The 12,444-nt window shown below is 44.7% G+C and overlaps 1 protein-coding gene across 1 annotated transcript; it reads left to right on the plus strand.

The window, feature by feature from the left end:
- Positions 1 to 4,150: 4,150 nt before the first annotated feature.
- Positions 4,151 to 12,019, plus strand: LOC115462639 (gastrula zinc finger protein XlCGF71.1-like). The gene is made up of 2 exons (XM_030192639.1): positions 4,151 to 4,176; positions 11,354 to 12,019. Exons 1-2 carry the CDS (start codon positions 4,167 to 4,169, stop codon positions 11,878 to 11,880), a joined length of 537 nt encoding a protein of 178 aa, XP_030048499.1. The 5' UTR covers positions 4,151 to 4,166; the 3' UTR covers positions 11,881 to 12,019.
- The last annotated feature ends 425 nt before the right edge of the window (positions 12,020 to 12,444 follow it).

Below are 12,444 nucleotides of genomic sequence, written 5' to 3' on the forward strand. Positions count from 1 at the left end.
AACTGACATCATTGGGACTTTCCCCAGCCAATTGGCTGTCTGCATGTTTCTCGCTCTCTCCCTCCCCCCCGAAGCTGACATCATAACAGCTTTCCCACACCCGATTGGCTGTTTAACCCTATGATGTCAGCTGGGAGAGAGTGGAGAAACAAGCAGACAGCCAATCGGCTAGGGGAAAGCCCCTCTGATATCAGTTGGGGGCGGGGCTTCAGCAAAGAGGAGATTCCCACGTGAAAATCAGTGGGGCAGTCTGAGGAAAGGCAAGGAGAGTGCTTATGGTGAGATGTGTACCTGGGAGCTTTTATGAGGAGTCCACTATAGCGCCCCCTAGGGTGCCCCTCTGCCCTGCTGGGATGTTTTTGTGGCCAGTCTACTGAGAACGCTGGCTCCTTCTACATCCCAATGGCTTGATTTTGTGCATTTTTCTCTTAGACTTCTTTTTCTGAAAATCCAGATATACTACAATCAACCGGCTCACCTTTATCCACATGTTTATTCATGCCTTCAATGAAATGAAGCAAATTGGTGCAAGATCTCCCTTGGCTGAACCCATGCTGACTCTGTTCCATTAAACCTGGTTTGTCTACATGTTCAGTAATTTTATTCTTTATAATAAATTCCACTATTTTTCCCGGCACTGAATTCAGGCTTACTGGTCTGTAATTTTCCCAGATCGCTCAGTAACCATTTTCAAAAATCGGCATTCCACTGACCGCTCTCCAATCTTCAGATACTATGGACAATTTTAATGATAGGTTATGGATCACTAAGAGGCAGATGCAGCAACCAAACGTAAAAAAATCTAAATCGTTAAAGTCCCTAACGATTTTAAAATAACGAAAAATGCACCAAAAAAAAAAGTCACACATGCTGAGATCGGTAGTGAAACGTACAATGTATCAAAGAATCACAATACACATCGTTAATCGGCCCCCAAATCATGCGCAGAGCAGCCAAGCGTTATGTTAGCTGCTCTGCGCATGCCACAAACAGTCACAACACAGTCAAATCGCAAGCACATGGCTCCCAAATAAAAACAAAAATAAAAAAAAAGGGTCGGGAGGGGGCAAGGGCGCTCATCAGGAGCGTCCTGTACAGACGGCCTTGCCCCCCCCCCCCCGCTGCTCCCCACTTTCCGCCGCTCCCCCCACCCCGAAAAAGCAAAATTCTAGCAGCCCCTGCCCCCTCCCCACTTTCCGCCGCTCCACCCACCCCGAAAAAGCAAACTTCTAGAAGCCCCTGCCCCCCTCCCTTCCTCAGTACTCTGTCACCTGTGCTCCGCCTCCCGACATCCTCCGTCCGTGCCCCGCCCCCTTTTGGGGTCGTCGCCGCCATTCCCCTCCTCCCTCGGGCCCCCCTTCCTCTTACCGGGCCCGTGCAGCGCCTCTCTCCTCTGTCCGAAGGCGCTGCACGGGCAAGAAGAACGCTGAATCAGCTGATGCCTGCCTTCGCGATGGCGCGTCTTTCTCCTCCTGGGCCCGCCCCTGTCTGACGTCAGTGACAGGGGCGGGCCCAGGAGGCGAAAGACGCGCCATCGCGAAGGCAGGCATCAGCTGATTCAGCGTTCTTCTTGCCCGTGCAGCGCCTTCGGACAGAGGAGAGAGGCGCTGCACGGGCCCGGTAAGAGGGCCCGATGGAGGAGGGGAATGGCGGCGACGACCCCAAAAGGGGGCGGGGCACGGACGGAGGATGTCGGGAGGCGGAGCACAGGTGACAGAGTACTGAGGAAGGGAGGGGGGCAGGGGCTTCTAGAAGTTTGCTTTTTCGGGGTGGGGGGAGCGGCGGAAAGTGGGGAGCAGCGGGGGGGGGGGGGGCAAGGCCGTCCGTACAGGACGCTCCTGATGAGCGCCCTTGCCCCCTCCCGATCCTTTTTTATTTTTATTTTTTTATGTGTTTTCTGAGGTCCTTTGGACCAATCACAGCGCTTTTAGCTCTGCTAATGCGCTGGGATTGGCTCAAAGTTTGTTTATTTTTTCAATTAACACTTTTTCCTGGCACAGAGCTGTCCTAACGAGAGGTCCAGACCTCTCGTTAGTTTTCCTGCCTTTTTCCTGCGTAAAGGCAATCGGAAAAGGTTAGTGCATGTCGTTTCAATGGGGTTTTCACACTAATTGCTCATCTCCATTCCGTTTTCGTTAGCTGCTACTGTCGTCGGAAAATAGGCTTAAGTGCATGGAAAGGATAGGAAATTCTTCCCTGAGGGCTCATTTAACGATGAAAAATGTTTAGTGCATCTGCCTCTAACAGCAGACCAGAAATTTCACGTTTCAGTACCCAAGATTTCTTTCAGTTCCTCCACATTGTCACCCTTGAAAACCATTTCTGGTACATCTTCTCCCATAAAGACCGAAGCAAAGAATTCATTCAATATCTCCTCTATGGCTTGGCCTCCCTAGTGCCTCTTTTGCTCCTTAGTGATGTAACAGTCCCACAGATTCCCTCACAGCCTAAATGCTTGACCCTGCATATTTTTTAGCATTAAATTGTAGAATATGGGCCCAGCCATGAGCCTTAAGACCAGGGCCTAAGAATGAACAGTTAGCTAACCTGTGTGACTTAGAAACTTATGACATGCTGAAGACACCCTTTGTTCTTGGAAAAGAGAAGTACCAAAAGGGTGCAGGCATTTCAGAGAAAAGAAAAGTCATAAAAACCTCAAAAACAAGATAACGTGGTTTAACAACCTAAGGGGAATAACATAAGGGAAATAGATCCTGGGAAAAAGAGAAGTGTATGGACCTCTGTGGAAAGTACCTAGTAAAAGTGGAAAATAACTTGCAGAAGTAAATGAATTGTTAGCTTGTCAATTTTAGTATATAAACAGCTTGATCAAAGTATTACTTTGGAGAACGAGGGTGGCCAACACTTTTGTGTAGTAGTTCCGTTCTCCCAATGAGAAAATCATTGATTGTATCTGTATTTGGTAAGTAATAAAAAATGCTTTTCTCAAATGTGGCCTTCCTAGTCTTTTATCACCTCAAATTGTGGGTGGCTGGTGCAAAGGGTGGTGGTAAAAGGACTAGAATAATTAAAAACAAAATCTAAGCTGCCAAATTCCAAATTGGTCCTCTAGGTCAGTCAGCAGAGTCGACGGAACTTCCCTAAGTTCGTACAGAACCCTCAGATGGATGCCATCTGGCCACGTTGCTTTGTCTAACTTTAGTCAGCTCCTCACAAGCACAGTCCTCTGAAAATCATTTAGGGTCTACCACATCTCCATTCGTACTTATGTTTCTCTTCTGGGTCCTGCTCCTGGCCCTTCAGCTGTGAACACAGAACAAAAATATTTCTCATTCCACATTATCAGCTTCTACATATTTCACCACTTCACCTTCGAGTCTCACAATGCCGCTTGGGCACTTCCTTCTATCACTAACATATCTAAAAAGTCTTGTCCCCCCATTTTAACATTTTGGCTATTTTTTTTTTCCATTTGCATCTTTCCTGACTACTTTACCGACTTCTCGTAGCTTTTCTAGATATTGTAGCCTGTCTTCCTCTTTCTGTGATCTCTTGTAGTACATTGGCTATCCTTCAATATTCCGGTAGCATGTTTGATTTTAAGTAAGATATTACCAATAACAGCTCTGCAAGTTCATTTTGTGGTTCCATCATACTCGGGTATATATACCATCTGGTCCAGGTTTACTAAGATTTATGTTGTTCTGTTTTAGAAAGGTTTGGACAAATTCCTGGAGGTAAAGTCCATGAACCATTTTTAAGGTCGACCTGTGAAAAGTCACTGCTTATCACTGGGTTAAGTAATATAGAATCTTTCTACTTTTTGGGATCCTGCCAGGTACATTTGACCAGGATTAGCCATTGTTGGAAACAGGATACTGGGCTAGACAGATCTTGAAGGATAATTTTTATGTTTTTATGTAATCTTGTGCTGGTATCATTTTTCAAACAGGAACAAGTCCTGGAGGAGAAGGATCCTGGACTCCCCTCTTCCATGTTGATATGTTAGGAGAATAAATCCAACTGGAATCTAATGCATTCTGAGTATCTCCCTGTGTCCCTGAGTGTGTTTCTGGTTTGTGTTTCAGATGCGGGTGACGTTTGAGGACATCACTGTCTCTTTCTCCCAGGAGGAGTGGGAGTATTTAGATGAAGGGCAGAAGGAGCTTCACATGGAGGTGATGAAGGAGAATTATGAGACTCTGATGTCTCTAGGTAAGGATTTCCTGTTATTCCCCCTGTTAAAATCCCTTCTCAATCACATTAAGGAGTGACTGGCAGTAGGTGAGTCTCAGTGCAGGAAGCCAACATGACTGATAATGAGTTATGAAGGAGAATTATGAGATCCTGATGTCTCTAGGTAAGGATTGCATTATCTGCATTTTTAGAAGACAGAGGGGCTGATTTCTTATGGTTCCAAAGTGAGGACACTTCCTGAAAATGAAATCACACAACAGTCTGTATACACATTTAGGTCTAATTAGTTTAGAGGCAGACAGGCAGGCAGCAAAACGTCTGTCCTAACTTTATTTGGTAAGGTTAATCTACTACTACTACTAGGCACTGGTCTTAATATTGGCCGGTGCCTGTTAAACTTCTGGGTGATCGCTGATGGCTGGATATTGAATGCCTGGAGCCACACATGCCATGACATTGCATATCTGGTGTCAGTTCAGCCCAGCCCATGACTGTATTTACATAGTAACATAGTAGATGACGGCAGAGAAAGACCTACTTTGTGTGTATACCTGACCTTGATTTGTATCTGCCATTTTCAGGGCACAGACCGTAGAAGCCTGCCCAGCACTAGCCCCGCCTCCCACCACTGGTGCTGCCACCCAATCTCCGCTAAGCTTCTAAGGATCCATTCCTTCTGAATAGGATTCCTTTATGTTTATGCCACGCATTTTTGAATTCCGTTACCGTTTTCATCACCACCTCCCGCGGGACGGCATTTCAAGTATCCACCACTCTCTCTGTGAAAAAATACTTTCTGACATCCTTCTTGAGTCTGCCCCCCTTCAATCTCATTTCATGCCCTCTCGTTCTACCGCCTTCCCATCTCTGGAAAAGGTTCCTTTGCGGATTAATACCTTTCAGATATTTGAACGTCTGTATCATATCACCCCTGTTCCTCCTTTCCTCCAGGGTATACATGTTCAGGTCAGCAAGTCTCTCCTCATACGTCTTGTAACGCAAATCCCATACCATTCTCGTAGCTTTTCTTTGCACCGCTGACCAACCTCTTTGCTATTAACGATTTAGCACTACCACCTTAAAGCTTCATGCAATGCCGTATATTTGTAATTCTGTCACCCGGAAATGGCAACCGCCATTACAGCAAATGTAAGCCACACTGAGCCTGCAAATTGGTGGGAAAATGTGGGATACAAATGCTACAAATAAATAAATAAAATTGTTTTTACATCCTTAGCAAGCTACGGCCTCCTAAACTGAACACAATACTCCAGGTGGGGCCTCACCAACGACTTGTACAGGGGCATCAACCCTCCTTTTTTCTGCGGGTCACACCTCTCTCTATACAGCCTAGCAACCTTCTAGCTACGGCCACCGCCTTGTCACACTGTTTTGTCGCCTTCAGATCCTCATATACTATCACCCCAAGATCCCTCTCCCTGTCTGTATATATCAGACTCTCACCGCCTAACACATATATCTCCCATGGATTTCTACTCCCTAAGTGCATCACTTTGCTTTTCTTTGCATTGAATTGTAATTGCCAAACGTTAGACCATTCTTCTAACTTCTGCAGATCCTTTTTCATGTTTTCCACTCCCTCCCAGGTGTCCACTGTTACAAATCTTGGTATCATCCGCAAAAAGGCAAACTTTACCTTCTAACCCTTCAGCAATGTCACTCACAAATATATTGAACAGAATCGTCCCCAGCCCCGATCCCTGAGGCCCTCCACTACTCACCTTTACCTCATCCGAGTGAATTCCATTAACCACCACCCTCTGGCGTCTGTCCGTCAACCAGTTCCTAATCCACTTCACCACATTGGGTCCTATCTTCAGCCTGTCAAGTTTATTCAAGAGCCTCCTGTGGGGAACCGTGTCAAAAGCTTTTCTGAAATCTAAGTAGCACATCCTTGATTCAATTCTCTGGTCACCCAGTCAAAGAATTCAATGAGATTCATTTGTTTTTGTTTTTTTATTGTTACATTTGTACCCCGCGCTTTCCCACTCATGGCAGGCTCAATGCGGCAGGCAATGGAGGATTAAGTGACTTGCCCAGAGTCACAAGGAGCTGCCTGTGCTGGGAATCAAACTCAGTTCCTCAGTTTCCCAGGACCAAAGTCCACCACCCTAACCACTAGGCCACTCCATGTTGTCTTGGATCTTTCAACTTATTGGCTTCTAGTAAATTTACTATCATTTCCTTCAGCATCGCTTCCATTACTTTTCCAATAACCGAAGCGAGGCTTACCGGCTTGTAGTTTCCAGCTTCTTCCCTATCACCACTTTTGTGAAAAGGGACCACATCTACTCTTCTCCAATCCCACAGAACCTCCGCTCCAAGGATTTATTTATTTACTAGTAAAAAAGCCCTGTTTCTGATGCAAATGAAACGGGGGCTAGCAAGGTTTTCTTCAGAGTGTGCATGTGGGAGTGTGTGTGTCCCTTCCCTCTGCCCTCTCTCTCTCTCTCTCTCTCTCTCTCCCTCCCCTCCCCCCTCCGAGTCCAGTCCTTCAGTGTTAAGTTTCCTGCTGTGCTGTGTTTGTGTTACAGAGAGAGTGAGGGCGTCTCTCTCCCCTCCCCCCTCTGAGTCCTTCACTGTTACAGAGAGATGGATTTCGTGCTGTGCTGTTTTCCTTCACTCATGGGGAAACCGGATATCTCTGGCGCTTCACACTTCCGGCTGGAGGCTTCATAGAATGTTGGTGGTGCCTTTTATATATAGAGAATCCATTTGTATCCCACATTTTCCCACCTATTTGAAGTTTAGATGGACGTAAATTGTTTTCACAGCTTTTGGCATTCCATTCCATAGTTGTGTGCTTATATAAGAGAAGCTGGATGCATAGGTTGCTTTGTATTTGAGACCTTTGCAGTGTGGGTAGTGGAGGTTTAGGTATGTTCGTGATGATCCGGTTCTGTTTCTGCATGGCTTAGTACCATCGATCGTATTAAATTGGGAAGAAAGGCTTTACGTGTTTAAGTTTCTTTGTTGTGGAGCTTACTTGGCTCTCAAGTGTAAGGTTGCGATCGATTGTGACGCCGAGTATTTTTAGGCTATCTGAGATAGGGAGGATGTGGTCTGAGGTATTTATGGTTGTAGGTTTGTATGTATTGTGTTGAGATGAGAGGATGAGGCAGTGTGTTTTTTCAGTGTTCAGTTTCAGTTGAAATGAATTTGCCCATGAGTCCATGGTATTCAAACCGAGCTTGATTTCATTGGTGATTTCTGTCAGGTCGTGTCTGAAGGGAATGTAAATTGTGACATCATCTGCATAGATGAACAGGTTAAGGCCTTGATTGGATAAGGACTTGGCCAGCGGGATCATCATTATGTTGAAGAGTGTTGGTGACAATCGTGATCCTTGAGGTACTCCGCAGTCTGCTTTCCACGGTGGTGATATGTTTGAATTTGATTTCACTTGGTATGTTCTGGTGGTTAGAAAACCCTTGATCCAGCTAAGTATATTTCCACCAATCCCGAAGTGGTCTAGGAGTAGTATATTGTGGTTTACCATGTCAAATGCGCTCGACATGTCGAATTGGAGGAGAAGTATGCTTTTACCTGTAGCTATTTCCTGCTTGAATTTGGCCAGGAGAGTGACTAGCACAGTTTCAGTGCAATGGAGGGGGTGGAATCCTGATTGTGATTCATGTAGTATTGAGAACTTGTCCATGTAGTCAGTAAGCTGTTTGGTCGCCATGCTCTCCATCAATTTGACAACTAGTGGGATTGATGCAACTGGGCGGTAGTTGGCGAGATCGTTTATTTTTTTCTTGGTGTCTTTTGGTATTGGCGTGAGTAGGATGTTGCCATATTCCTCAGGGAAGAGACCTTGTTGGAGCATGTAGTTTAGGTGGGATGTGAGGTCTGCTATGAAGCGGTTGGGGGTGGATTTAAGTAGATGACTGGGGCAGGAGTCCAGTTTGCAGTGGGTATTGGAGAACCTATGAATCGCCTGAGTAACTGATTCCACGATGAGGAGAGCAAAGGTTGACCAGGTACGGTGTGCTGGGTATTCTCCAGAGGTTGGTTCCAGGCCATTGATGAAGTATTCAATGTCAGTGTTGTGCTGAGGAAGTGTGTTGCGTAATTTTGTTATTTTTTCATTGAAGTATTTAGCAAGTTTGACTGCGGATGGGATGTGTTGGTTGTGGTGATTGGAGTGGTGTCTAGTAGCTTATTTACGAGTTGGAATAGTTTCTTCAGGTCTTTGTAATCTGGTCCTATTTTGGTTTTGTAATAAGACCTTTTGGTCTGTCTTATTGCATATTTGTACTTTCTTTGTATTTGTTTCCATGCGTTGAGTGTGTGTTCATCTTTTATTTTTTTCCATGCTCGTTCGAGTTTCCTTTAAGAGGACCCGCCAGAACCTCTCTGAGCTCCCTCAATATCCTGGGGTGGATCCCGTCTGGTCCCATGGCTTTGTCCACTTTTAGATTTTCAAGTTGTTCATACACACTCGCTTCTGTGAACGGTGCTATATCCACTCCATTCTCGTATGTACTTTTGCCAGTCAATCGTGGTCCTTCTTTAGGATTTTCTTCAGTGAAAACAGAACAAAAGTATCTATTTAGCAAATTTGCTTTTCCTTCATCATTATCCACATAGCGGTTCGCAGCATCTTTCAGTCTCACAATTCCGTTTTTAGTCATTCTCCTTTCACTAATATACATGAAGACATTTTTGTCTCCCCTCCTTACATTTCTAGCCATTTGTTCTTCCGCTTCATGTTCAAGTGTACAGCGCTGCGTATGTCTAGTAGCGCTATGGCTATAGTGCTATAGAAATGATAAGTGGAGTGGAGGAGTGGCCTAGTGGTTAGGGTGGTGGACTTTGGTTCTGGGGAACTGAGGAACTGAGTTCGATTCCCACTTCAGGCACAGGCAGCTCCTTGTGACTCTGGGCAAGTCACTTAACCCTCCATTGCCCCATGTAAGCCGCATTGAGCCTGCCATGAGTGGGAAAGCGCAGAGTACAAATGTAACAAAAATAAAATAGATACTATTGGAGATTCTACATGGAATGTTGCTACTATTGGAGATGCCATAGTCTTAGTGACATTAAAATCCAACCGATGACTCTGTAGCTAAGCTGTGACTGCATTCAAACATGTTTGCACTTGGGTAAGGTCCAGAGATGGCGGAGAGGTTTTAGCTACCAATACGATGTCATCAGCATATAAATAACTGCTTATCACATAGTCCTGAACAATCGCTGCTAACAGAGGATGTGGGATGTTGGACGCTGCTGGAATTGCTGCATGATATTGAGAATTTCTTGTTGCGTATAGTCTTCTGCTAAATCTATGCGCACTGGCGCTGCCCCACCCAACTGTGCTCGTCGCCGAATTATCGGCTTCATTCCGGAGCAGCACTTTCCTCACCCCCTGACTCACTCTCGGGTGTGGAAGACCAGATATCCCCATCCCACGTCTCAGGATCCCATCCGTTAGGATTCTGTGTGGCAGTAGCCATCACCTTTGCAACCTTTACCTTACTCACACGCCCTCTCCTTTTCCGATACTTATACTGCGCTACTCGCACCGCCGCCCGCTCAGCAATTTGCTGGTACCCCGTACACTTATCCATCATCAATTTGCCCTGACACTGTGACATTACCAAGTTGCTTTTCAATGTCAGAATCTCAGCCTGTGATTCCAACAGCTTCTGTTGTAATAACAGATTCTGCTGGTGCATCAGGCGATATGCTGACAACAAAATCCACCCTCTCCGACCCACAGTTCTTAACTCTTTCCCTTTAACCACAGGGGCATTTTGTAAACATTTCAACACATCCTCACACATTCCCTCTCCTAAACATACCTCCCAATTCTCACTCAACCCCGTATCTGTCGCCCATTCTGCTGCCAATGCCTGATATGGGTATTTATCCCATCCAGGAATTGCAAACAGCTGCGGAAGCTGTGCCTGCACAGCCTCCTGATGAGATTTGCTCTTCTTCCCTTTCTTCAACATATTCACAAAACAATAAAACAATAAAACAAGTATATATTCACAAATGTAATCACCGTATCAACAATGCGATATCCTGCCGACTACGCCAAATTGTAACACTAGGGGGCGCTGTGCTTATGACAACACAAAAGCCACCAGACACAATATACGGTATATCGCTTTTATTGGTGATACATATGTGAACACATACACCAAGATACTTACAGCACCCGCAATTCAGTCAGCATCTGGGAAGACCACCAGGGAAGCACTAGCTCTTCCTCAGAGATTGCAGGGACATCACTGAACAAGGCGTCCCTTACGTTCAGGCAAGCTTCTAAAGCAAGTCCGGTGCTCTCGCCTCTTTTATAGTGTGAAACAGAGGTGCCTTTCCCAGACCTGCACAAGCTGAAGGTGCCTTTCCCAGAGGTGCTGGCATCCCTTAAACAACCAGCCTGTTTCCCATTACAGAGAATAACTCTCCCAGACCTGCACAGGTTGAAGGTGCCTTTCCTATACGTGCTGGCATCCCTTAAACAACTAGCCTGTTTCCCATAACAGAGAATATCAACACATAATTACAGCCAAAACATTCCACTCATTCCATCCCCAGCTGACCTTCAATCCCATGTATTACAGATGTGTGTGAAAAGAAGAATTTTAAATTTGTTACGGTAGCTGACTGACATGTTCATCCACTGCTACCCCTAGCTGAGATAATATTTAACCGTCTCTCTGACCTCATGTGCAACTTTCTTTAAATTAGTCGCCTTATTTTCCAACTCCTCTAACTCTCTTACATATCTATAGGTTCCATCTTTTCTATACCCTTCACTGTCTGTTCAAATGTTCTATTACGTATTGAGTTGACATAGTAAGTAGTATACTGTGCCATACTTTGTATTATTTGACTATTTTTACTGCTGTTTGATCTATTCTTACTGTAATCGGCCTTGAGTGAATTCCTTCAAGAAGGCGGTAAATAAATCCATATAAATAAACAGAAATAAAATTATGCTGTTATGAGAGAAGAAATATGAACTCCCGTAAGCAACTTAATAGTGGTATTTTGAATTAATTGTAACTGGGAAAGTGTCACATTAATCACAGCTGATCCGAGATGTGCGGCTGCATCAGTGTCTGATAATCTCAGAGCAGTGATTATAGGATCAGAAATGCAGAAATATTTTTACAGTCAGGAATATATGATTAATGCCTTTCTCAACCTCCACTAGGTGATGAAATCACACAAGAAAAGGAGAGAGAGGAGAAGCGAGAAGAACCTGAGAAGTCTTTTACACACGAGGAACACTTATCACAACACCTGAAAACATACACAAAAGAGAGACAATTTCCATGCCCTGAGTGTGACAAACGTTTCAATCGTAAGGATCACCTAATACGACACCTGAAAACACACACACAAGAGAGACGCTTTCCATGTACTGAGTGTGACAAACGTTTCAATCGTAAGGATCACCTAACTCAACACCTGAAAACACACACACAAGAGAGACGCTGTCCATGTACTAAGTGTGACAAATGTTTCAATCATAAGGATCTCCTAACTCAACACCTGAAAACACACACACAAGACAGACGCTGTCTATATACTGAGCATGAGAAACCATTTCAATGCACTGAATGTGGGAAATGTTTTCTTTTCAAAGGACAACTAGAGAATCATCATAGAAGCCACACGGGAGAAAAACCCTTTAAATGTGCTGAATGTGGGAAATGTTACTGTAAGAAAGTAACCTAACATTACATCAGAATATCCACACAGGTGAGAGACCATTTCCGTGCAGTAAATGTGGAAAATGTTTGAGTTCAAAGGATGCACTAACACGGCACCAGATTGTTCATCTGAAAGAAAACCCTTTCCGTGTAGCGAATGCAATAAAAGCTTCAAACGAAGGAGTTGTCTAGTAATACATCAAAGAACTCACACCGGAGAGAGAATCCATCGAAGAACCCAAAGAATCTTTTCGTGCTTAGAATGTGGGAAAGATTTCAAACATGCGAAATCCCTATGGACACATCAGAGAAGCCACAAAAATGAAAGACCATTTCTCTGCAGCGAATGCAAGAAGAGCTTCATATGCCGGGATCACCTGACAAAACACCTGCGAACTCACACTGGGGAAAAACCTTTTCCGTGTATCGAATGTGGGAAAAGGTTTAGTCGCAAGGATCGCTTAGTATTACACCAAACAAATCACAAAGAGGCACCACTGAAGTCAAAGGAGAAGAGATTTCAGTGTACTGAGTGTGATAAAATGTTCTGTGTACTATCACAGCCTAAAATCCCACCTGAGGTGGCCAT

This window comes from Microcaecilia unicolor, chromosome 1, assembly GCF_901765095.1.
Source record: "Microcaecilia unicolor chromosome 1, aMicUni1.1, whole genome shotgun sequence".
Classification (NCBI taxonomy): Eukaryota; Metazoa; Chordata; class Amphibia; order Gymnophiona; family Siphonopidae; genus Microcaecilia; species Microcaecilia unicolor.